The sequence below is a fragment of the Dendropsophus ebraccatus genome, chromosome 4, assembly GCF_027789765.1.
Source record: "Dendropsophus ebraccatus isolate aDenEbr1 chromosome 4, aDenEbr1.pat, whole genome shotgun sequence".
Taxonomy (NCBI): domain Eukaryota; kingdom Metazoa; phylum Chordata; class Amphibia; order Anura; family Hylidae; genus Dendropsophus; species Dendropsophus ebraccatus.
This window is the reverse complement of record NC_091457.1, coordinates 108,679,114-108,705,865: the sequence shown is the minus strand read 5'-3', so window position 1 is coordinate 108,705,865 and position 26,752 is coordinate 108,679,114. Positions and strand designations below refer to the sequence as shown.

Sequence of the window (26,752 nt, the reverse complement as noted above, 5' to 3'; positions counted from 1 at the left end):
AAAAACCTCATTACCTCTGTTACCAGCAAGGTGGCCATGAGTTCTGACCTGTCTTTACCCCACAGATCGTCAATGCGTTAGAAGCAAATCCCATAACCAAACGTGGCCAGCTGCAGCACAAATTCGAGCAAGTCATTGTCCTGATGGAGGATGATATCTACACGTGTAGCAGTGAAGCGTAGAAGGGCCAGTATATCCTTGTGGAGGCCATCTTGGAATTTAGTTCTTGTTGCAGAAATCTTGGTCTTTAGTGCTGGTTGTGCCATTGATGACCGCACTAGCTGTACTCACCACCTTCAAAATGGCAGATATCTGTGACCCTTTAAGATGTCTACTGGACTATAAAGACATTTTCATCTGGTATTTGACCAAAAAATGTTGAACTCCTTGGGCCATATTCTGGACATACTCACTGCACTAGTCCCAAAATACTTTTTCCTCTAGTCCTATGGAACAGTTTCTATCCGTACTGAGAAAGACACTTCTTCCATTCTGCACTTGTGAAAAACTCCATCCTCTTTAACAAATGCGACAACACTGCAAGGGCACAACCACTGTTGCAACTTTGTAATTCTCTCCACAGTAGAACTGTGACTTTGGGTAACATACAAACGTGTGTCAACCTGAGTGCCTTATAGTTTCAGGATATCTAAAGGGAGTGTAGTGATATCCAGGATCTGGTGACACTGTGCAATGCTCAGCAGGAAATTTACTGTGCACTCGAATCCATTCCAGATAGTTCTACAAATAGAGGGAGTTGTAATTTTTCTATATCACAGATATCATACACAGGCCTTCCAGATATTACAAACTACAATTCTCATCATTCTTGGACAGCTAAAGCTTTGGCTTTCCAGGCATGAGAATAGTAGTTTTGCAACAGCTGGAGGGCCTTTAGTAACCTAGTGATGCCATAGTAACTGCTTGTGCGTCACTGGAGATGTTCCATGCACTTTTTTTCCTTGAGCAGAAGCACTCTGCAAAAATCTTAGGTATTTACACCTAGAAACATCCCCTTTGCCTTATAGGCCAAACAATTGCTGCTGGTCCTTGAAAGGTTCCAGCTTGCTGACCTATGTCTTTAAATAGTGCTGCTCCTGGGCGTAGAAGCAAATCAGTATAGCTTACTTATGGTGGAATTGCTGTAGTATGATCAATGATGACAGTAGCTGATGCCACAAATTGTTCCCTCCACCATTTAACCATGAAAATGTATAATATGACATCCAAGTATTGAATGTTGTGAAGATCTGCTGGGCAAAAAGTGAGTAGGCAGTGTTTTAGGCATAACCAATAAAGATGCAATAAAGGGGGTTGCCTAGGCTTAGAAAAACATGGCTACTTTCTTCCAGAAACAGCATCTCTTCTCGCTTTAGTTTGGGTGCGTTTCGCAGCTCAATTCCATTGAAGGTAAAATTACAACACAAAACCTGGGGACAGGAGTGGTGCCTTTTCTGCAAAAAAAAAAAAAAAAAAAAAAAGGCTGTGCTTTGTCTAAAGGGGTACTCCAGCTATAATCTTTTTAAATCAAATAGTTTCAAAAATATAAAATTTGTATTTTACTTATGAGCTGCTGTAGGTCCTGCAGGAAGTGGTGTATTCTTTTAAGTCTGACAGTGTTCTCTGCTGCCAGCTGTGTCCGAGAGAGGAACTGTCCAGAAGAGGTTCTGCTACTTTTCTGGACAGTTCCAGTCTTGGACACAGATGTCAGCAAAGAGTACTGGGTCAGACTGGAAAGAATTCTCAACCTTATGTAGGACATACAGCAGCTGATAAGTACTGGAAGACTGGAGAGTTTTTATAAAATAAGTTATTGATTTGTAAATTCTAATTCAGTTGTGTGGGGGGGAGGGGGAGATTGTTGGAGTACCACTTAAAGGGGAAAGGAATCAGCCATCATGCAATCAATGGCCAGGTGCACAGGGATGGTTATATTTTGGGTAGTAGGAAAAACAAACTTTCAAACCAGGGCCCTGTAGATAATGGATTTTTATAGTAGGGAAAAGGGCCAAATTAACATTCCCAGAGTAGATCTATTGGTTCTTAAGGGTCCATCTAGAAGATGACCACCCTGGGCAATTGTAAAGTGTGCCAAACCCCATCGTGTCAAGAATCCGTACAACCGCCTTATCCAGGAGATACTATAGGTCCGGTGAACTGACAAGTAGAGAAGCAAACCTCGAATCGATCCAAACCTGATCGTTCGGCATTTGATTAGCAGTGGCTGCTGAACTTGGATAAAGCCCTAAAGCTGTGTGGAAAACAGATTTAGTCATTGGCTGTATCCCATGTTTTCCAGACAACCTTAGACCTTTATCCAAGTTCAGCAGCACCCGCTATGATCAAATACCGAACGTTCGGATCGACTCGTACCCGGTTCGCTCATCTCTACTTACAACTGATCTGTAGATACGAGACATGCAGGACCAAGCCTCACCAGCAACCATACTGATAGTATAATAGTAACAGTATCAAGACATGAAGGAATTAACTTTTAAAGGGGTAGGGTCATAAATCAAAAGTGGTAAAAATCAGGTGTATAAAAACACTGTTTAGCAAGTTTACATCACTGCCATGTTTTTTTTTTTCTGGTTGCCCCTCTGAACTGTGACTGTTGCCATGCAACATTACAGGCACTTCCCACAAGCCTCCTTACTGCATATGATGTGAAAACTGCAAGTACTAATGGGACAGATCATGTGATTGAACGCCATATAACATCCCAAGAAAGTGGATGCCTGGTCTGCTGTTACCAAGTGCAACATGTTACGAGACTAAGGCAGCAAAAAAAAAAAAAAAAAAAAAAAAAATTTAACAAGTGCCTAAGGTTAGAAACACTGCAGTATTTGCCAAAGTCAGAAGTGGATTAAATATGGAAGTTATAAAAGGGAGGACTTTCTGTTGGATCCTCTTCTGGTTTTGGCACAAAGACTAGTGTGGCAGATTTCCCCCCAAAAAAAAAAACTTCTGTTTTAACAGCCTTAGGGTGTGTTCACATGTACAGGATCCACAACAGATTCAAAGTAACTAAACACCTCATCAAATCTGCTGTGGATCCTGTACGTGTGAAAGCACCCAAAGTATGGAATAGGTTTTATTTAAGAAAACTTTAAGTCTATAGTGATGCATTGGGACAACCCCTTTAAGTTCCCTGTAAAAGTTCAGTCACGTTGTGAGTTTAAGCTAAGACACATCTGGGGACCACCCTGCAAGTACAGTAATCTACAGTCGTATTAGAATGCTTCTCCACACCACAGAACATTTCATTCCACAAAGGAACAAAGCTTTACACCTATGTAGCATTCTAGGTTTGTCCCCAATTGACACCTAGTATTGCATCCCTTTATGTTGATGGCCTTACTATGAAACAGTGACCAGTTGGAAAATGTTACATTTGTCATTAAAGGGGTTATCCAGCACTACAAAACCATGGCCACTTCCCCCTACTGTTGTCTCCAGTTCAGGTGTGGTTTGCAATTAAGCCCCATTTACTTCAATGGAACAGAGTTTCAAAACCCCGCCCAAACTGGAGACAACAGTATGGGGAAAGTGGCCATGTTTTTGTAACGCTGGATAACCCCTTTAAATTGCCAGGCATCTGCAATGTGTTGAGACCCTTCCATGCAGAGAATGGCAATATGTAATCTGTGACCAGTCTGGACAATGGCATCTCAAGTATTATACTAGGCCATACCATCCAGACAGCCACCAGCACTTCTAGAGTAATGGTTGGATGGTTGATCAGAGTCTGAAATTCAGACTAACCCCTTACTGCCTCTTGTCATGGAGGCCCTTGCAGCTGAGGCAGTTATGCACACTGTATGTAAATGTATATAAAGATTCAGTTTATGTATTAAAGTTCTATGGTGACATTGTGATCTTTGTAATAAAATATTTAAAGTCTGATCTCTGTAATTCTAAGCTTGGAGTTTGCAGCCTGACATCTTGTTCTGTGTACCTGAATTTACAAGCACTGGACAGAGGTACCCACCATAGTGTGAGAACTACTAGGACAGACTCACGTATTAAACACTTTATTCAGAATAAGTTAAAGACTTTTACATAAGTTAAAACCTCTCAATCACCCATTACGGTCACTTCTTCCCCTTCTTGGTCTTTTTAGCTGCAGTTTTCTCCTCAGAGTCTTCTGGCTTCTCAGACTCTGCCTTCTTGGTGGGTTTTTTGGGTTTTGCACCTCCCTCTGCAGCTGCAGTTTTAGACTTTGGCTTCTTTGCAGGTGCCGGGGCTTTCTTCTTTGGCTTACTGGCAGCAGCCTCAGGCTTCAAAACAAGACATTGAACAGTTTAGACCTACTGGTGGCCATGACAGGGAAAAATAGTGCTGGCCCTTAGAAGGCAATACTAGATTGTGAAGTCATTTTTGCTGTTCCCTATTCCAAGTTAGGAGATACCAACACCACTCTACAGCAACAAGGCATCAATGAGTTAAGGGGGTTATTCAGCACTACAAAAACATGGCCACTTTGCCCCCTACTGTTTTCTCCAGTTCAGGTGTGGTTTGCAATTAAGCTCCATTTACTTCAATGGAACTGAGTTTCAAAACCTCACCCAATCTGGAGACAACAGTAGGGGCAAAGTGGCCATGTTTTTGTAGCGCTGGATAACCCCTTAAGAGTTGTGGTTATGCACAGCACACATTAGGCCAATATTACTTTCCTGCCCTGGAGATGTTGATACATGATGCAGGTGCCATTTTAATGCAATGAACTTATGCTGTGTTTACACAGATAATTTGCCCAATCGATTGTTTAACGATTTTGAAGAAACGATTTGACTTTTATAACGATCAGCAAATGCGTTTATGTGAAATTCGAATGATAATCGTTCAGTGTAAATGCAGCATTACAGTAAAACTGACTATTTGACAGGCTGGGAGTTAAGGCCCTCAGCTGTTGCAAGACTACATGATCATATCAAAGACCACACACACACACACGTGATCGGATCTCACCTCAGATGTCTCCTCTTTTTTCTCTGTTTCTTTAGCCTCCTCAGTATCTTCCTCCTCCTCTGTTTTAAGGGGAATAAAAAAAAAAAAAAGTTAGTCATATCTAGCAGCAGCCACAAATCCATGATCCAAATACATCTCTATACAAAGAACCAAACCATCTTGCAATGATAGCATAGTCTTTTAGAGCATTTGTCAAATGCATGGCCCACCAGAACTGGACAGCCAATGCCATAACTGACAAGCATGATGGAAATTGTTTTGCAACAGCTGGAGGCTTGCAGTATGACATCCATGTTCTATAGCATAGGACATAGTTATACTATTGAGCGTTTTGGGTGAGGGGCACAATAATCTTATACCTTTAGACTCTTCAGCCTTTGGTTTCTTGGAAACTTTTGTCACCTTCTTGACTTTTTCCTTGGACTTTTTCGCAGTTTTCTCCTTTGATTGAACATTAGGATCCACATTCTCAGACACTTTACTTTCCCCTGCCTCTTTAGCTTTTGATCCAGGCTTAGCAAGCTGCGAATTAGAGAATAACTCCATGGTAAATTGCATCATTCCAGTCACTAAAGATTGGGGCAAAGTGTATTATACAGTGCCCTGGGCAGCACAATAGATCTTTACATGAGCTGATCAAGAAAGTGCTTTAGATACCCCACGCAAATATCGAAGACAGAAGACAGTTCATTTACCTTGAAGCGGCCAGTGGCTCCTGTGGCATTGGAGTTTGCAGGCCTGATGAGGATCCCCTTCTCAATTCCCTTGTTCAGAGCAGTTCTCAGTAGGAACTTTAGCCTTCCAGCATCTACAGTAGGATGTGCAGCCAGGATAAGACTGCGGATGGCCTGCACCGATGTCCCCTTCCTGTCAGAGTTCTTTTTGAGAACTTCAACCACCATGGAGAGCGTTGAGGGGTTAGCAAGGGTCTTCAGCTTCACCACTTTGGATTTCTCTTTTGTTTCAGCTAAAGGCATTTTAACATTAATTTACACTTCTGAAGTATATTACTGAAAGACTTCTTACCAAAGAGCAACTTTCTACAAGTGTAACGTTAAATATTTGTATGATATTGTGAGGAGTTCCAACCTCCCTGAGAAAATAATAAATATATCACAGAGCAATGCATTTTGCCTCAATATTGCATGGGCGCATAGTCAAACTAAACTAGCAGTTCCTGTAGTAATTATTTGTATGATATGCATGTAGGTGGTAAGGTTTCAGTCCAAGTGTTGATCCACCCAGACCTCACTCTCACCATGTCCACTACAGAGTTATGACAGGTCCCAGAGAGACCAAAATGTTTCCACATACACTCATGCTGATGGAAGTCATTACTACAGAAACACTAATTCCATTTGTTTGGACCATTTAACACTGAAGCAAAATGAATAGCATGCTTGCTTAAAAAAAAAAAAAAAAGTTTGTGTTCCATGGTTTTCCATATAGTACATTACAGCGCCCTCCAACACAATATCTTGGCAGGTCACAGCAAACACATGTACATTTCTTCTGATCTCCAAGGGGGGGGGGGGCTGGAGATTTGCACCACATTCTCAATGTGTTTTAGGGTATAAACCCACACACCGTATAAGCAGCGTATTTACTGCTGCGATACGCAGCAAATTATATCTAAATAACTGAACACAGCATCAAATCTGTACCAACAAATCTGCTGCGTATTTGTTGCGTATCTGCTGTGTATACGGTGTGTGGGTTTGTACCCTTAGACAAATTCTTAATAGAAGGGACAGGACTGAAAAGGGTACATGACAAATACACCAAGCATGCTCTGAAGCAAAATCATAGAAGGTGCAAAGTAGTGCAAAGCTAGACAATGTAGAAATGCAGATTTCTAAACAGCCCAAGCCACTCCAAGAAATTGTGCATTTGTATGATGTCTAAGAATAAACATAGCCCTAGGAAGTCCCTACACATGCAGGCTTGTGAAACCATGACTAGGCTTGGATCACAAGAAAGTTTAACAAAAAAAAAAAACCACACACAGCTTAGGAAAAATGAATTCAACACATACTGAAAAACACAGCCACTGTCTTCCAGAAACAGCACCACCCTTGGCCTCAGTGTGGGTTCTGCAGCTCAGTTTCATTAGAGTGAATAAAGCTAATACCACTCACAGGTGGTGCTGCCTTTTCTAATTCTGTATTACCCCTATAACTGGAGGGCTGAGTCTTACAGGTAGAGGGGTTAGGCTCTGCATATTTTCTTCCCTGCAAACTCTACAGGTGACATGGCTTTACACACAGCTATTAAGATCTATGTTCTTTCAGAGTATGTTCTGTGAAAAACCCTTTAGTGTAACCTGATTTGAGTGCAGAGGCCATTACATATGCACATGACCCAGACCTTACACATTGTAAGTATTATCTCACATGCACCCCAATGCATGAAGACACAAGAATGGATCTACCAGATAGGTGACACCATGATAGAACAGCACCAGCCTCTTGCTACATCTCATCACCTGCAGAGGAGCTTTTAGTGTCCTTCTCTTCAGTAGACACAGTTGCAGCAGCCACCACCTTCTTGGGCCCCATCTTTCCTTTCCACTCAATAGACCACTGAGCTCCCCTGAGCATGTGCAGCTTATATACACCTGACACTCTCTCTTAATCAGGCCTGATGATGATTTGGGCTGTGACATCTAAGATCCACCTGCCACTTAGGCTGGGTTCACACTGCGTTTTTGCAATCCGGTCAACGTATCCGTTTTTAATTGTTTACTTTTACCGTACAGAAAAATGTAGTCAACACTATTTTTGTGTTCGTTAAAAAAAAAACGCATCCTTTTCGTTTTTGGTTTTTTTTAATAATGGAAGTCAATGGAAAAACAAATCCAAACACAACTGCATCCATTTTTGCATCTGTTTTTTCCATAAAACGTATACATTAAAAAAAAAAGGGACAGGAGTTAAAAACCTGTCAGTGCTGGATGGACTCCGCAAGAGAGTCTCTGACAGTGTGGACCTAGCTTTTCTGTCTCAGTACATTTAAAATGTTTCAGTGTTTTTTTGTTTGTTTTTTTGCCTATAATGTAAGTCAATGGGAAATGCATTCTTCTGTATGGCATAAAGCAGCATTAGTTTTGACCATCTGATAATGTATACATTTTTTCCCTATATAACGCTTGTGTTAAATGGAAGCAAAATCGCAGTGTGTGCCCAGCCTTGGATCAAAATTTCCTTCAACGGAACCAAAAAGGAGTCCTGTGCCTTTATGAAATAGGCTACAACTATGTATGCCTATGAATCTTTAGGGTATGTGTACAATGCTTTTTTGTTTCTGTTGAATGTATACATTAAAAAAGAAAATAATAACAGGTTCATTCTTTGGACGGACGACGGAATCCTCCCGTGCATAGAACGGAGTATATGACACGGGCAAAGGTTGTGGAATGCAAGTAGGTTGCGGAATGCACAACACGTTTTCCATCGCCATTCTGTAGTGTGCATGTACCACAAGTGGGAACATAGCCTAAGGGTGCTAACACACACGACTGATACGCAGCGTATTTTCTGCAGCAGATACGCGGCAGACACGCAGCAGATTACATCTAAATGAATGAACACAGCATCAAATCTGTACCATCAAATCTGCTGCGTATCTGCTGCAGATACGGTGTGTGTGTTAGCACCCTAAGGGTATAAACCCACACACCGTGTACGCAGCGTATTTACTGCTGCGATACGCAGCAAATACACAACAAATACGCAACAGATTAGATCTAAGGGTACAAACACACACACCATATACGTAGCGTGTTTACTGCTGCGATACGCAGCAGATATGCAGCAGATACGCAGCAGATTAGATCTAAATAACTGAACACAGCATCAAATCTGTACCATCAAGTCTGCTGCAGATCTGCTGCATATCTGCTGCGTATACGGTGTGTGTGTTTGTACCCTAAATAACTGAACACAGCATCAAATCTGCTGCGTATTTGTTGCGTATCTGCTGCGTATACGGTGTGTGGGTTTGTACCCTTATTAGGGTACAAACACACACACCGTATACGCAGGAGATCTGCAGCAGATTTGATGGTGCAGATTTGATGCTGTGTTCAGTTATTTAGATCTAATCTGCTGCGTATTTGTTGCGTGTTTGTTGCGTATTTGCTGCGTATCGCAGCAGTAAATACGCTGCGTATATGGTGTGTGTGTGTGTTTATACCCTTATGGTGTGTTTACACAGAGAGATCTTTGAAGCCAAAGCCAGGAACAGACTATATAAACAGGGAACAGATCATAAAGGAAAGACTGAGATTCCATTCCTGGCTTTGGCTTCAAAAATCTGTCAGATAAATCTCTTTGTGTAAACACACCATTACACTGCTATTATGTAGTATGTCACAGCTATCCATCAGCATTCTGCTAAGAAAGAGATGCTGACATATACCGTGTCATACTGCAGCAGGCAATAATAATAATAATAAATTTATGTGTATAGCGCCAACAGACTCTGCAGCGCTTTTTTTTTTTTTTCTATGCATACAGTACAGAGGTACATAATACACAGTTAAGTTAGAATAAATAAAAACATCATAATAAATAAAAATAACATAAATTACAAAGTATAAACAAGACCTGCTCGTTGGAGCTTACAGACTATAATTTGGGTTGGCACCAGGCATAAGTGCTTTATTTGTCTATGGTCCAGCCATTGTACATAGTTAGAAATACAGGATGAGCCAGTAACAACGCCAAAATCTGATTGCAAGTAAACATATAAAGTGCAGGAACTGTCAGATATAGAGCAAGGGAAACAACAGAAGGGGGAAACAAGTTTAGGGAACGTTATAGGCGAGCCTGAAGAGATGAGTCTTCAGGGCACGCTTGAAACTGTGGGTATTGGGTATGAGTCTGATTTGTTTGGATAGGGAGTTCCAGAGAACTGGTGCAGCACAAGAGAAGTCTTGGAGGCAGGAATGAGAGGTTCTGATAATGGAAGATGTTAAGGTTAGATCATTTGCAGAGCGTAGAGCACAGGAATGATGATAGGTGGAGATGAGGGAGGAGATGTATGGAGGGGCAGAGTTGTGGAGAGCTTTATGGGTGAGGGTGAGGATTCTGGATTTAATGGGTAACCAGTGCAGTGACTGGCACAGAGGGGAGACGTTGGTATAGCGGCTGGAGAGGAAGATGAGTCTGGCTGCTGCGTTCAGGATAGACTGGAGAGGGGAGAGCTTAGAGAAGGGAAGACCGATTAGAAGGGAGTTACAATAGTCAAGACGGGAATGGATCAGGGCGACAGTCAGTGTCTGAGCAGTATCAGTGGTGAGAAATGGGCGGATTCTGGAGATGTTTTTGAGATGAAAATGACAAGAGCGTGCAAGCGCTTGAATATAGGGAGTGAAGGATAGATCGGAGTTTAGCATAACCCCCAGACATCGAGCCTGATGCACAGGAGTTATGCTAGTACCACAGACTGAGAGGGAGATGTCGGGTTTAGGTTTGTTAGAGGGAGGAAATACCAGATGTTCAGTTTTAGAGAGATTGAGTTTGAGAAACAGAGAGGTCATAGTGTTAGAGAGAGCAGATAGACAGTTACTAGTATTTTGCAGGAAGGCAGGGGAGATGTCACGGGAGGAGGTATATAGCTGGGTGTCATCAGCATAAAGGTGGTATTGGAAACCAAACCTGCTGATGGTTTGTCCGATGGGGGCTGTATAGAGGGAGAAGAGGAGCGGACCCAGGACTGACCCCTGGGGAACCCCAACAGAGAGAGGTAAGAGAGAAGAAGTAAAGCCAGAGAAGGATACACTGAAGGAGCGGTCAGAGAGGTAGGAAGAGAACCAAGAGAGAACAGAGTCCTTGAGGCCAAGAGAGCTGAGTGTGGAGAGGAGAAGCTGGTGGTCCACGGTGTCAAACGCTGCTGAGAGATCCAGGAGAATCAGCAAGGAGTAGTTTCCTTGTGACTTGGCCTTCAGGAGGTCGTTTGACACCTTGGTGAGAGCAGTTTCAGTGGAGTGAAGGGGTCGGAAGCCGGACTGTAGAGGGTCAAGAAGAGAGTTATCAGAGAGATAGCGAGTTAGGCGAGAGTAGACAAGACGTTCCAGGAGCTTAGAGATGGAGGGGAGATTGGAGACAGGTCGATAGTTGGCTGCACAAGATGGGTCTAGAGAAGGTTTTTCCGGAGTGGGGTTATAATAGAGTGTTTGAATGAGGAGGGAAAGATAGCAGAGGAGAGGGAGAGGTTGAATATTTTAGTGAGGTGAGTAGTGACAGCGGGAGAGAGGGACTGGAGGAGGTGTGAGGGAATAGGGTCACTAGGGCAGGTAGTAGAACGAGAGGAGGAGAGGAGCTTGGAGACTTCTTCCTCTGTCACTGGATCAAAAGCTGAGAGCGACAAGGGAGTGGGAGAGGGAAGGGTATCTATGAGAGAAGTAATAGGAGCTATGGGACTTTGGGGCTGGGAGGTGATATCGGAGCGGAGAGTGTCAATTTTGGTTTTGAAGTAGGGGGCCAAATCTTCAGCGCAGAGGTCAATGGTGACTGTCTGAACTCTGGGCTTAAGAAGAGAGTTAAAGGTGTTGAAGAGGCGTTTTGAATTGTTTGACAGTGAAGAGATGAGAAAGGTAAAATAAGATTGTTTGGCAAGGTGAAGGGCAGAGTAGTAAGATTTGAGAGAGAATTTGTAGTGAATGAAATCTGCTGAGGTTCTAGATTTCCTCCACAGACGTTCAGCCGTCCTAGAGCACCGCCGAAGAAAGCGAGTTTCCGGGGTGTGCCAGGGCTGCTGGCATCTGTGGCAGGGTGTGCGGAGAGTAGGGGGGGCTACAGAGTCTAGGGTCGTTTTCAGGGTGTTGTGGTAGTGTTGTGTGGCCATGTTTGGGCAGGTGAGGGATGAGATTGGGGACAGTGAGGATTGAAGGGAGTTTATGAGTTGAGGCGTGTTAATACCACGTAGAATCCTGTATATGTATGGGGTAGGAGTGTCAGGGGGGGGGGAGATGTAAGTAATTGAGAAAGAGACAAGGTTGTGGTCTGATAGCTCAGATGGATCGTTAGAAACGTTAGAAACAGAACAGTGGCGGAAGAAGATCAGATCCAGGGAATTCCCACCATTGTGTGTAGGAGAGTTGGTTAGTTGTTGGTTAGTTGTCCGAAGGAGGAGGTTAAGGAGAGAAGCTGAGAGTCAGCAGAGGAGATGGGAGTATCAATAGGGATGTTGAAGTCACCCAGAATAAGTGTGGGAACTTCTGTAGATAAGAAATGAAGGAGCCAGGTGGCAAAGTGGTCAAGGAATTGTTGAGGAGATATCCGGGGGGGGGGGGGGAGGATAACAGAAACTCTGAGGGAAAGTGGGCGGAAGAGTCTGAGGGTGTGAACCTCAAAGGAGGGGAATGAGAGTGAGGGCTCAGGTGAGATTACCTGGAAGGTGCACTGTGGGGAAAGAAGAATACCAACTCCTCCACCATGCCTGCCCTCAGGTCTGGGGGTGTGAGAGAGATGAAAACCACCATAGGATAGAGCAGCAGGGGAAGCAGTGTCCGATGGTGGCAGCCATGTTTCAGTGAGACCCAGAAGGGTGAAGGATTTATTAATGAAGAGATCATGAATCTCAGTGAGTTTGTTACACACTGAGTGAGAGTTCAGGAGGGCGCAGGTGAAGGATGCTGGAGAGACAGAGGAAAGGGAGGATGGCAGACAGCGGTTCTTAGTGAGATTGAAACAGTTTTTGGATGGAAGTGAAAGAGAAGGATTAGCAGTAGAGAAAGGAGGACCAGGATTAGGAGAGATGTCACCAGCAGCCAGAAGCAGGAGGATAGAGGCAATATTCATTTCAGTGGTCCAAACATAACTACTTAATGACTATGTTTGGCCCATCTCCTACTGATATTTAATGGGGCATAATAGTGTGGTCTGTCGCACTATATATTAGCCTAGACCAGTGGGAAGCGGCCTGAATGGGACCTGCTACAGTGGACTATCCCTTTCTTAGCAGGATGCTGGACACATTTTCCTATTCTTATTGGCCTACTTTGTATAATAAATGTGTAGCAATTGCCGTGCACCACAATTCTGGTGCATATACCACTGACACAGCAGTCACTGTGCCTATACAGTTCTTTACATTCACCCACAGGACAGTGGGTGAATTGTCCCTATTTTAAGGCAGATATATATATTGGTAGTGGAGTACTGTGAGATTTTGATATTGTATGAACGCTCCATAAACAGTGGTCATTATGGTATGGGCCTAGACGGTTACCAGCATGTGATTCCCAATATGGGCCACTTCTAAACATCATCTCAGACAGCTTACTGCACCCTGTGTATGGTACTTATGTTAGAACTCCAGTAGTGTTATGACCTGTTTTCCCTCCAGGTCTTTGTAGAGCTAGATCAATTAGATGGGGTGGTAGTAGCAATCCATATAAACATCAAGAGACACAGATTTAAGCAGGAAACGTTTTATGTGGAAATATCTTCTATAACATTGTACAGAAAATAAATAACTACATTCAGGAAATATTGTTATTACAGCATTCATAATCCCACCGGTATATCCACACATGTATACAGTGTGCATGTACATGTCGACGCAGGGGGATCTACGCATACATGCACGCCTACACAAAATCTTGCAGGTAAATTTTCTATTTACATCAGAATTGTGACAGTATCACAAATGGACGCCATCTTGGCTTTTGTATTGATAGCACTGAGGGGAACCTTTACCCCTTCTGCTGTATATGGAACTTGCTGCTTTTAAAAATTAGAAGAAATCTACCTCCGCTCATACCAAATCCATCTCCAAAGCATCATCCTGGGGATGGAGAACATGGTGCCCAAAGTGTCTGCACCTCCTGTCACTGCCAAGTGGAAATGCAAGAAGTAGTGAGTATAGAGATAGAGTTGAAAGCTGGCCCAGACTCGCCGGCTTGCATTTCCCGGACAGTGAGCCCACTAGCGTCCTAGAAGACCAATGACCTTTCCAGATCAGCAGGAAACGAATGGGGTAAGTGAACCACTGGACATACTTTTTTTAAGAGGGGTTTTAAGCCATACATTAAAGGAATCTGTAAAAATTCTTATTAAGGGCCTGGCCCCAACAGTGGACTGAAGGTAATAATAAGTTGGGCTTGATTGAAGGGAATAAACAATCTACTACCTGGACTTGAGTCCTGACTGTAAGTTCTTTGAGCAAGAATGGATTGCTCCATATGTCATTCCTTGTGCTCCTTTAACATTAAATGGAGAGTGGGTCCTCTCCTGCACCAGCTGAGCTCATAGACATCTCTTGGGGCAACCTGCGGGGGTTGTTCCAGGTGACATGGACATGCTCATGGATAATGTCTTTAGATTCTGTAAGATGCCAATGAACTTAATTGGGGGTTGATGGTCAAAGAAGTGTTAGTAGTAGGACATGGTGCGGTGTCCCCAGTTCCCTGGTATTCTCCTCTTAGCCTTAGAAGTTCTATACCAATATTAAGTACAAATGGAGGTCACATGCTAGAAGAGATCTCCAGATTGAGTAGTAATGGGGGGGGGGGGGGGGTCAGGCCTGTTGGGTGGGAACTTCAGTTACACAAAAGACATTTGATTTTTTTTTTTATTTTTTTTACTTGCAAAGTGCTCTTTGTTACAGGTACAAAGGGTCGGCCTATCCATCACTATCAGACCTTACCAAGAAAAGCAAAAGACGACGTTTGGAAATCTGAAATTATGTTACAAAAATATTCTTCTCTTTTGTTGCATTGCAAAAAAATTTGAGGTATGAACTGGCCAGAAACTGCACATCAACCCCGGGAAATGATGGCTACAGGAGCATTGTAAGATTGAGTCTCTTGTTTTCTTTGGGAGGCATTTTTAGTAACTTGTAGTGGGATCTTTCCTTTAAGATATTTACAGTCTTGAGAGAATTCTTGGTATATTTCAAGGATAACCCCTTCGCTGCCGTAAGGGCCCCATTGCATCACAAAGCAATCAAGTCAGTTTCAGCAGCGAAGGGGTTCGGAGGGGTTCTTCTTTCTTGAGGAACAGATACGATAAATATAATGGAAGGGGAACTTTGCGTAATTCGTCACCTTAGCAAGAAGGAGACAGAGACGGGGTGGTGGGAGCTGTGTGAGGCAGCGGACCCTGAGACAGGTCTGGTTGAAGGTCTTATGCAGGAGACACCTGGCTGGAAGAAACAGAAGAAGATTCTGTCTTGGAAGTGGCAGCAGAGGAAGTCTCATCATCACCAAAGGGATTCTTGCCACAGCACAGAGTGGTGATCATGCAGTTACGGAACTGTGGAAGAAAAGAAGGGACATTGATGATTGTGCTAGAGATACGGGGGACAGCAGGCTTCCAATTATAAGATAACTGGGGCAATTAATGTGGATGGCAGAAGCCTTGTATCTACAGGATTTACTTCTCCCTTCTCCCTTTCTCCCTAAGTTGTTCTATAAATCACTAAACAACAAGTGAAAAGAAGATTATTTAGAAATGGTGGCTGGCTTATACATTGTGGGATTGGAGCTTTAGTAAGGCAAAGGCACCCAGATATTGGCTTTATACCACAATTTGTGTTGGCCAAAGGCTGTTGACTCATTTGTCATACCCCTCAGACTGGGTATAAACTATCCTAATACAGACATTTTACACCCAAGTCTCGGCCTAACCATAGGTCTGATGCAGTGTCGGACTGGGGTATCTGGGGCCCACCAGAGGAAATGGTCCTGGGGGGGGGGCATCAATTCGGAACCAGTGAGAAATTACATGTCAGTCAGTGTTACTGCAGGTTCTAAGCTGGGGGCCCACCGGAGGACCAGAGGACACTGGTCTGATGACCCTGATGACAGCTGACAGACCTACAGCCGTAATACAGTATGTACATTAGTATTATGATTGTATGAATCCAGCCTGAATGTGGAAATCTACAGTATGGTGGCTATGATAGGAGTCAGTTTGTAGTCAGGAGACTGTGGGTTGGATTATGGAATGTTCAGAAGACTTTTAAGATAGTTTAGAGCCACATACCTGCTTGTTGAGCATAATGTAGATGACAGGGTTGTAGATGGAAGAACTCTTAGCAAAGAAAGCTGGTATAGTCATGAAGACTGGGCCGAATTCAGAGCCTTGATGGGTGAAGATGAAGAAAGCAACAGTGGCATAGGGAACCCAACAAATCAGGAAGAAAACCACCATGATAATGACCATTCTTGTGACCTCTTTCTCGGCCTTCTGTGTGGTGGCTGATTCTTGCTGTTGAGCTGCAGCCTGTGAGGGGAAAAGAAAAGTAAGCAGAATGCAGTCACCTCACCAATGAGGCAGCACTTATACCAGTGCAAGAGCAAAACTAAGACCCTCATACCTCCATGCTATCATTTGTTTGCTCACCTCTTTCACAGTGCACACCAGGCGACCGTAGCAGAAGAAAATGACAATCAAGGGGATGAGGAAGTGAACAATGAACATGTAGATCACAAAGGACTCATTGTTTACTTCGGGCTTCAGGGTGTAGTAGTCAACTCCACATGAGCACTGCATTCCCTCAGGTATGTATCTGAGAACAATACAACAACAATAATAAGCGCTATCTGGTGGCAGGGGCATATTAATGGCCCTTGGTTCCCTCCATGCTGACCATGAAGTAACTTCCAAGATTTATCAATATTTTATAATAGTGATTTATTTGTGTGTATGTGTATGTGAATACATACACTGGATAAGCATATAGTATCACAAATGAGGGGCTTATATACACTTGATAAGCAGGCAGCATTACACATGCAAGATTTAGATACATTAAATTAAAGGGGTTGCACCACAAATAACATTTATCACATATCTGTTCTACCATTCCACTCACTGTCTATGGGACAATGACAGTACATGGAGCGACAGAAAGTACACCTGATCACCAAGGAACGTGGTTTCCCCATTCTCATAATTGGTGGGGGCCCCAAAGGTCAGACCTCCAGGGAGCTTAGATGTTATTTGTGGTACAAGCCATTTAACTTAGCAGTCAGTATCTGATAAGATTGGCTAAGATACATTACTTTGGCAGACAGTATTACACATGATATGGTTACCTACACAAGCTCAGCAAATCAGCATGGTACATATGCTAGACCTAGATACATTAACTTGCCAATTATTTTAGATTAAAATAATTCAGTTGCATTGCATTATGGGTGTAGTTTGTATGTTATTTTTTACCATACAGTGTATGTTTTAGATTCTAGAAAAAAAATGAAAATGTTTTTGTGTAGACCTACCTGGACCATCCAAAGAGTGGAGGAGCAGCACAGGCCAAAGCCATGATCCAGGTGAATGCCACACCCATGATAGCATGGTTCTCACCAAATCGGAAGTTGCTCATAGGCTTACAAACAACCATATATCGTTCTACGGCCAAGACCACCAGGGACCAAAGAGCAATTTCACCTGTCAGAGAGAAGAACAGAAATTTTTAAATACACTAGGTAAATGCCCATCATAATACACCACATCACAGCCTGACATATTTAAGATAAGAACTGAAAACTTCTGGAATAGAAGATGGTGTCTGCTCCTCCAAAAGTTCAGCAAAACTCAAATACAGAGATTTAGCCTAATTATTAAGCATTCACAACCCCTCTTCCCATGCCTATAACCACTGCCATTTTCCATCATAGGGTGCAATGCCAACTAAAGGATGTGCCTCCTTTTAGATTGAGAGACCCAAGACCTATTGCCCAGCCTGGAGTGTGAATATCCAGAATACAAACTCACCACCAAGGGTGGCAAAGAATCCTTCAACGTAGCAACCGGTCTGACCAAAGACGAAGTATCCATTCATTGAGCTGTACATTGTGACAGTGAATCCACACAGGACCATGAAGTGATTGGCAAACGCCAAATTCAGCAGGATGTAGTTTAGGGGTGTTCGGAGTTTCTTGTGCTGGATGGTGACGTACAAGGTCATGAAGTTGATTGGGAACCCAAGAAGAATGAGCAGGAACATGTATGCAGCCAAAGCGGCATATTTCCATGGCTCTGCCAGGTAATACTGAGGGTACTCAAATGGGCTTCGTACCACCCCAGTCTTGTTAGACATGGGCACGTAAAAATTTGGGCCTTCTGTTCCATTCATAGTGGCGGCTGTTTAAGGTCCTCCCCCCAATCTAGAAAGAAACCACTTTTGTGTTTCTCCTTCCTCTCAGGGACACCCAAAAAAGCCTGAGTTCCTGACAAAGCTGCTCTACAGAGTGAGCGCAAGACCCCAGCTCTTTATAACGTGCCACCTTCAGTAAGCTGCCATTGCCAGTGTCAGCACCAAAGGATTTAGGTCTCTATTAATCATATGTAATCCAAGCTAAGGTTGCAAAGTGTTAATTGGCTTCTCATAAACGTATTAAGACTACACCTGTCTCATCATTAAACACAGTGGAGGAAAGTGACAGGGGAGCAAATCCAGGTCATACAAACATAATAGATAGATAGATAGATAGATAGATAGATAGATAGATAGATAGATAGATAGACAGACAGACAGACAGAAAGACAGACAGACAGACAGACAGATAGATCCCACAAGCCTTTCTCACAGCCTAAGCCTTAGAGATGTGTATTGTTATTTTCAGCTCATGTTCCTAGTGGTCCCAAGTGATGCTACAATTTACTTTAATTGGTGATTGTGCCATATATAAACTAGGGCTAAACAGTATAGAAAGAGGAGTTAAGATGGCTGTATCCACCTGATTCCCAGCTAGCTTTCATTGTCTAAGTACTCCTGTGTTTGGTGCTGATGAAGCCCCCCAGATATACTGCACATGCACTGGCAGTAGACCACAGGGGTGCAGGCACCAGATTGTGCTATAAGATGTATCCTCTACTCTGAGACATCAATCCAGTCTTGTTGAGAATGAAGAAGACTTGCCATTGTGACATGGCCACGTCTCCTCCTTGACTATATAACTCTAATTTGCATATGGCACAATTATAAATAAAGTCATTTTTCTACAAATTGTGGCATCCCTTTGTGCAAGAACATCTGAAAGTATTTCAACACATCGGTACTGTGACAGATTACCTTCAAAAAGTGGAGAATGTATATACGTATAATACTTAGCCTGTACTGATTCTGAGTTACATCCTGTATTATACTTCAGAACTGCAATCAGAGTCACTGTATACATGTAGCACATACAGCGAGGATATAGTAGGCACTCCGACACAGTTTATATACGGCTGATATGTCCCTTCACGAGCCACGGGCTTAATCACTGTACAGGTGGTGCTCTACTAAGGCAGTAGAATTGAGTCAGCAAGCGTAGAAAATATAGTGGCACTCACCAAGTCCATAAAAGTGATGCTTTATTTCAGGTCAGAAGCCAGTCGAAGCGCAGTAGCACGAAACGATCGTCGCTCCTCTTCTGTGGAATGCACTTGTTTGTTGCTCTGTATCTGACCTGAAATAAAGCATCACTTTTATGGACTGGGTGAGTGCCACTATATTTTCTACGCTTGCTGACACTGTATACATGTAGCACCCTGCCTTCGGTCAGCTGGGCCTACCTCTCTCGTAACCCCTTCATGACACAGCCCAAATGGTCTAAATGACCAGGCACCAATTTTCATTTTTTATTTTGTCATCAGGAACAGGTGGACTTTGTAATGGCACATTTTAATCTACCATAAAATGTATGACAGAACCCCATAAATATTATTTACGGGGTGAAATTGGAAAAAAAAAGAAATTTTGTAACTTTTGGGCGGGTTCCCGTGTTTATGTAATGTACTTTACAGCAAAACTGACATCATATTGTTATTCTGTAGGTCAGTACTAGAGATGAGCGAACCTCGAGCATGCTCGAGTCAATCCGAACCCGAACTTTCGGCATTTGATTAGCGGTGGCTGCTGAACTTGGATAAAGCCCTAAGGCTATGTGGAAAACATGGATATAGTCATTGGCTGTATCCATGTTTTCCAGGCAAACTTAGAGCTTTATCCAAGTTCAGCAGCCCCAGCTAATCAAATGCAGATCGTTCGGGTTCGGATCGACTCGAACCCGAACCTGGTTCGCTCATCTCTAGTCAGTACCAATACAACAATGTTTTCATAGCTTTTTTACTGTTTTACAATTTTTTTACAGTAAAACTTTTTTTTTTTGGCAAATAATTACGATTAAAATGGCCGTATTGTGACCCTTACATTGGTTTTATACATATATAGATAGATAGATAGATAGATAAATCCAGGATTTTTCCCCCCTTTTTTCGTTTACGCTGTTCACTGTGTGGGAACACTATTATATTTTAATAGATCAGACAATTATGCAAGCTACTATATTTAATGGGGGGAGATTTATCAAACATGGTGTAAAGTAGAATTGTCAGTTGCCCCTAGCAACCAATCAGATTCCACCTTTCATTCCTCAAAGAGTCTGTGAGGAATGAAAGGTGGAATCTGATTGGTTGCCAGGGGCAACTGAGCCAGTTTCACTTTACAACATGTTTGATAAATCTCCCCCAATATGTTTATTTAATAATTTGTACATGTTTAATTTAAATAATGGGTAGGGGGGGTGATTTAGTTTTAATCTATATTGGGAGAGGACCTTTGCCATTTTTTAAAATTAATTTAATTGCAGTACTGCATCACTTCATTGCGTTACTGCAATGAACCTCCAATGTGTGTGACCATAGTCTAATGATACGTTTACACAGATTTATCTGACAGATTTTTTGGAGCAGACTATAAACAGAGAACAGGTCATAAAGGAAAGACTGAGATTTCTCATCTTCTCAAATCCATTCCTGGCTTTGGCTTCAAAAATCTGTCAGATAAATCTCCCTGTGTAAACGCACCTTAAAGTAACAGTAATAATGAATACACCCTATTGAGTGTACATTGATTGATTTATTTCAGTGGATTACACTGCACACAGTTTATAAGGCACTAGCATTACTGCAGAGTCCTAGTTTGCTGCGGTAGGTAAGATGTTAACTGCAATCCCTGGAGAAGATCCTGCAGCATCACTAAAACCCTTTAATTACTGTCCATGGAGCACTTAAGTCATTAATCCTGTCAATCATCCTGAGAAATGAGCAGGATAAATAGCTCCACATTCCCCTTCATGGGCTCAAGCTCTGGAGGTAAAAGGTGTCATAGAACATAGAACTGCAACCCCAGGCAAATTATTACTTTAGTATTGTTACGAAACGTTGGTTCTGTTGAACTGTATCTACACCTATTGTGTGTTATACTTGTATGCTTCTGTATCTACTAGATCTAGCTCCCACACTTATGATTGTCACCCAGCAGCATATACACAATAGCTGAATATTTTGGCCATATGATACATACCTCACACACATAAAGAAATAAAATGGAAAACCTACAGGTAGACTGAGGAATATGTCAAAGCGTCAGGCTACAAAATGCAAAGCGATATACTTAAACAATAGAAAATGCTGAACAGAACATTTGAAATTGACTAAAAAAAAAGGACATATAGAAAACCTAATTAAACCAGCGCTGACACCTAAACCATAGAAAACAAGGTTACAGTAGGCTGGGGCTATGTTCACACATGCAGTAACGCAATGAAAGTGCAATGTGGTTGCTTCATTTAATTACAGTAATTAATTATTTAATTGCCGTACTTCATTGCGTTAACGCAATACAACTCCAACGTGTGTTGTAGGGTATGCTTACACAATGTAAAAAATAAGTGCAAATAACAGCCGTTATTATTTAACTTGACGGACGTTGTTTGTACTTATTTTTACATTGTGTGAACATAGCCTTAATGCACATTAATTTAGCGCTATTTTTACGCAAATTGCAATAAAATCTCAATATTTTTGCTGCAATTCCATCAAAATTGCAGCAAAATATCACTATTTTACTGTGGAAATTGTTCCATGAAAAGGCTCCATCCTGCAAAGCTCATCTATGCTTTGTAAGCTGGAGATATCTTGATGTAGAGTACTGTTTAATAGTAGTGAAGTCCAGGCCTCAAAGAATTCAGGCGTCATAAAAGCCTAAGGAGCAACAAAGGACTATGATTTTATTTGTTTATGATTCTATTATTTTTTTTTTTCCTCTACTGGAAATCCACATCTGGATGACATATGTCATTAATAAAATAGTTTCCTTTCATGTGTCTGAGGTATGCTTCAAGGAGCCAGAATGTTCAGCTATTTAACAAACACTTGAGCAGATTTACTTAAGACCAGCAAATTACATGACAGTCCAAAGCTAAAGCCTGTTGGAGTACATTGCTATACGTTTACTAAGAGGGCAGGATATGGGTTAGTGTGGCTTTCTGCTTCATAAATCTGCAAGGCCATGAGAAGCCCTGACCCTCTACCAAACCACTCCCCCTTTTACAGAACGTGGAAAGTATGGCGCAACCACACTGAAAATGACCAAATGTGTATGACTAATATCCCTAGTCATGTTGCATTGCACTTTTGACGTTGAAAGGGTTTATACAGGATTAGAAAAACATAACTACTTTCTCCCAGAAACAGCTCTCAGTTTGTGCGCGGTATTGCAGATAATACCACATACCTCCTGAGAACAGGTGTGGCGCTGTTTTTGGAAAAAAGCTGTTACAATTTTCTAATCCTATGCAATAAGTAATGGGACACTACAACATCTTGTTTGCAAAAAACTTGTTTCTTTTTATATTTAAATCTTGCAATTTTCACAATAAAGAGAAAAAATCTCCAAAATACAAATAGAAATAGAAAAAGAAGAAAAACGTCACCGCAGTGTGTTGGAGAGATGCAAGATGATCTTCACACCATGGCTAGGTGCTATGCAAATCTCTGTCCTTCGAGGCTCTCACCCTCTGGGGAACGATGACGTTGACACGTACGCTACGTTTCGAGGGAGGAGCCCTCTTTCTCAAGGCGCTTGAGAAAGAGGGCTCCTCCCTCGAAACAAGATGTTGTAGTGTCCCATTCCTTATTGCATAGGATTAGAAAATTGTAACAGCTTTTTTTCCAAAAACAGGTGGCACCTTATTCCCTTAGGGGAAGTTTTAGCTTAGGGCCGTATTTTCCACTAGATCTTTGTCTAGGGAAGCAATTAAAGGGGTACTTCACTTAAAGAGGATGTCCCATCATCAGGTACATCCTCTTTAATATGACCCACAGATAGAAAGTTGTAGTCACGGGGAAGCCGGTACCGTGGTCTGTTTTTTGAACCGCGGCCCTGTTCCCGTGTACGCCGCCATTCTATCCACGGGTACCGAGCTGCGCCATAGAGGGGCGGGGGTTTCCTCCCACTGGAATGTGGCGGTCCGCTTCCAGTGCTTCGGCCCGGCCCCAATGGATAGAACGGCGCCGTACACAGGAACCGAGCCGTGGTTCAAAAAAACGGACCGCGGCACCAGCTTCCCCGTGGGTCATATTAAAGAGGATGTACCTGATGGTACATCCTCTTTAAAAGGGTTGTCCAGTGAAAACATTGTTCTTCTTTCATCAACTGGTGTGAGAAAGTTATATAGATTTGTACAGCTTCTGTATGTCATGCAGGAAATGTTTTATTTTCAGTCTGACACAGTGCTCTCTGCTGACATCTCTGGCTGAGAGAGACAGGAACTCTGTCTCGCTTTTCTATGAATTCCCATAGAAAACCTCTCCTGCTCTGGACAGTTCCTGTCTCGGCCAGAGATGTCAGCAGAGAGCACTGTGTCAGACTGAAAATAAAACAACATTTCCTGAAGGACACACAGCAGCTAATAGGTATGGGAAGATTTAAGATTTTTTTTTATGGAAGTAAATTACAAATCTATATAACTTTCTGAAACCAGTTGATTTAAAAGAAAAAGATTTTCGCTGGACAACCCTTTTAGGAAAATGTAACCCTGTTTAATCCCCACCCATAATCTAAGCTTGTTTGTATATTTCAGGCAGTATTTGGTCCTCATAGCAACCAAAACCAGGAGTGGATTGAAAACACAGAAAGGCTATGTCCACATAGGGGGAGATTTATGAAAGGGTGTAAATATACACCTGGTATAAACTGCCCACAGCAACCAATCACAGCTCAGCTTTCAGCTCTGGTAGAATATAAGAGGAGCTGTGATTGGTTGCTGTGGCCAGTTTACACCAGGTGTATATTTACACCCTTTCATAAATCTCCCCCATAATGTTGAAATTGAGTGGATGGCCGTCATTTAATGGCAAATATTTGCTGTTATTTTAAAACAACGGCTGTTGTATTGAAATAATGGCAATTATTTGCCATTAAATGACGGCCATCCACTCAATTTCAACATTGTGTGAACAGAGACTTTCTGGGTTTTCAATCCACTCCTGGTTTTGGTTGCTTTGAGGACCTGACATGAGGACCAAATACTGCCTAAAAAAATATTGTGTGTGAACCCAGCCTGAAGCTCATTTCCTGGTCCACATGGTCTCGGCTGCTCTGTCCTACCCCTCCCTTCTGAGACCAAAGTCACATGAACTCGGTCTCTTCTGTTGCCAGGCAAACTGTAAGGGCCCTATTATATGGGACGATTTTCGTGCGAAAAATCGTTAAATCGTTCGAATTTAATCGATAATCGTTCTGTGTAATTGCAAGCAACGATCGAAAAATCGTTTGTATGTCGTTGATTTAGATCTGAACCTAAAATTATTATTAATTGTTCGCTAATCGTTTGCTGTAATTCCACATTTGTTCGCTAAAGGTCCACATTTGTTCACTAATCTTTCAGTGTAATAGCACATTGCTCATTGTTTTGCTGGGATCAGAAAGAATAAACGATCATAGTAACGATTGTAACTAACGATTATCGTTCTGTGTAACATGGGGAACGATTTCAGGTTAACGACAACCTTGATTGCGATGGTTTATCGTTAGTCGTTAATAATAGCTCAGTGTAATAGGACCCTTACACCTCAACTGTAACCCCACCCACCACTAACATCCCACAAATCAGTGAGCACCTGGCCAAGGAAAGGTAGATTCATACAGTGACAGAGTAAGCTTAACTGTCACTGTAAAAGGTTAATTATTCCTGTCTGGCAGTTAGATAATGCCAGAACACTGCTAGTTGTCCAGCAGTAAGAGGTGTCTTGTGTATGCTGGGAGATAGAAGAATCAGGAAGGGAGTCCTGTCAGTATTGTGTGAGGTAAAAGTAAGCAAGCTCCTGTGTGTGAGGTAGAAAAAGTGACAGAGAAAGCCAGATTTATGTGAAAACAGCAACCAGAGATTACAGCACAGGAACTGGAGAGAGGAGGGAAAGAATTCAGCCCAGTGGGAACCAGATGTATTGCACAATAGGAATGGTGAAACTCAGGTAACTGTAACCTAGGCCTCTGTGAGATGCAGCCAGACTGTGTGGGTACGGAGCACTGTCACCACTGATGTTTCTTTCTGTTGAAGTTTACTGTACATACACCAGAATAAATCATGTTAAACTTTACTACAATGGAGCATGCTTAACTTCATGTAGTTTGCTATACATACGCTTAAGGGACCTAACCCAAGGCCCCCCCCACCTAATTCTAAAACAGAAGCAGATTGATCAGGCGATGGGCAGATACCACAAGATGAGGCAGATACTTGGCATTTGGCTCTAAGGTGCAATGTATGCTGGGAAATGTAGTTTCCTGACCAGCACCATTTTGGATATAGACCGTTTTTTTTTTGTTTGTTTTTTTTAAACTGTAGCTCAGGAACTGAAGCAGCTAGAAAAACGGGAGATGGCTCAAAATATTCAGGGGTAATTTGTAAGAGTTAGGTTGGGGAGAATTTCCTTTTTTAACTATTGGATGGAATACCCCTTTAAGTAAAAAAAAACAAGAAGGAGTTCGGACAAAATGACTTTTTTAAGTGCTAGGGAAAGGGAGGATAAAACAAATGACATGCTCTTACTACCCCCACTCCAGCGCTGATGGCCGCGTACCAACACTTCCGTCCCCGGACGCTTCCTGGTCTAAGCGGAGAACCGGATCGCGATGTGTGTGGTCCACTTAGCCAGTCAGTGGCTGAGGTGGGGCACTTTGTATACTACAGTAATGAGATCCACTGTGAATCTACATGAACAAATTCTGATGGGATGTATTCAGTCCATGTGCCTATGGCTACATGAGCTGTACAGAAGGCCCCGCACCGCTGGGTCTCTTAAGAAATATTCACCAAGCTCTTTTACTTTGTAGCAAACCATGTAAGTGTGATATTTAAAGGGGTACTCCAGCGGGGGAGCACTTTTTTGCTGGGACTGGAGAGGAGGCGGCTGAGGGAAAAGACGTCCACTCACCACCCCGGTTCCAGCGATGGGTCCCGCATCGCGGCGCTCCGGTCCCCGGCCGTTTCCTGGTGTCTGAAGCAGGCCCGAGACAATACGTCTCAGGTCCGCTCAGCCAGTCAGTGACAGAGGCGGGATCTGAGCAGACTTGAAACGAATACCGCCTCCTTCACTGACTGGCTGAGCGGACCTGAGACGTCACATCTCGGGCCCGCGTCAGACACCAGGAAGCGGCCGAGAACCCGGAACCAGAGCGCCGCGATGCGGGACCCACCGCTGGAACCGGGGAGGTAAGTGGACGTATTTTCCCTCAGCCACTTCCTCCCCGGTTCCAGCAAAAAAGTGCCCCCCCCCCAGCGGGAGTACCCCTTTAAATAATTTTTGCTAGAGGTTGAAAGTCCACCACATGATACAGTCTGCTGAGTCAGTGTATCAAATCCTATTGAGTAATACTATGCCGCTGAATCTAATACTATCATATCTAATACTAACCCTATCATGTGTGACACTGTGTTTTAATCATTTATGTATCAAATGCTTTCTCAACAGCACTGAAAATACAAAAACAG

The 26,752-nt window shown here is 42.7% G+C and overlaps 3 protein-coding genes across 4 annotated transcripts in view; 1 reads left to right on the top strand and 2 right to left on the bottom strand.

The window, feature by feature from the left end:
• Positions 1-3,921, top strand: part of PLXND1 (plexin D1) — a 90,392-nt gene extending 86,471 nt beyond the window's left edge. For both annotated transcript variants that reach the window (XM_069966672.1, XM_069966671.1), the window contains one exon: positions 66-3,921. In XM_069966672.1, the coding sequence (XP_069822773.1) occupies positions 66-182 (117 nt within the window). In that variant the 3' untranslated portion in view covers positions 183-3,921. The remainder of the gene's footprint in view (positions 1-65) is intronic.
• A 173-nt stretch (positions 3,922-4,094) lies between these two features.
• Positions 4,095-7,529, bottom strand: H1-8 (H1.8 linker histone). The gene is made up of 5 exons (XM_069967919.1): positions 7,457-7,529; positions 5,667-5,938; positions 5,331-5,493; positions 4,972-5,030; positions 4,095-4,280 (listed from the first exon to the last, which is right to left on the bottom strand). Exons 1-5 carry the CDS (start codon positions 7,527-7,529, stop codon positions 4,095-4,097), a joined length of 753 nt encoding a protein of 250 aa, XP_069824020.1.
• Positions 7,530-14,576: 7,047 nt separating this feature from the next.
• RHO (rhodopsin) lies at positions 14,577-18,122 on the bottom strand. The gene is made up of 5 exons (XM_069968725.1): positions 17,703-18,122; positions 17,207-17,375; positions 16,326-16,491; positions 15,966-16,205; positions 14,577-15,233 (listed from the first exon to the last, which is right to left on the bottom strand). The coding sequence occupies exons 1-5, from the start codon at positions 18,061-18,063 to the stop codon at positions 15,105-15,107; spliced, it is 1,065 nt and encodes a 354-aa protein (XP_069824826.1). The 5' UTR covers positions 18,064-18,122; the 3' UTR covers positions 14,577-15,104.
• Between the last annotated feature and the right edge of the window lie 8,630 nt (positions 18,123-26,752).

Bases quoted from the DNA above. Each gene is read 5' to 3' on its own strand.
- H1-8 (XM_069967919.1), bottom strand. From the start codon at position 7,529: ATGGGGCCCAAGAAGGTGGTGGCTGCTGCAACTGTGTCTACTGAAGAG. The intron at 5,494-5,666 runs GTAAATGAACTG...TCTAATTCGCAG, and splicing joins GAGCCACTGGCCGCTTCAAG to CTTGCTAAGCCTGGATCAAA. The intron at 5,031-5,330 runs GTATAAGATTAT...CCCTTAAAACAG, and splicing joins AAAGGCTGAAGAGTCTAAAG to AGGAGGAGGAAGATACTGAG.
- RHO (XM_069968725.1), bottom strand. From the start codon at position 18,063: ATGAATGGAACAGAAGGCCCAAATTTTTACGTGCCCATGTCTAACAAG. The intron at 16,492-17,206 runs GTAGGTCTACAC...TATTGTTCTCAG, and splicing joins CCACTCTTTGGATGGTCCAG to ATACATACCTGAGGGAATGC. The intron at 16,206-16,325 runs GTGAGCAAACAA...TTCCCCTCACAG, and splicing joins TGGTGTGCACTGTGAAAGAG to GCTGCAGCTCAACAGCAAGA.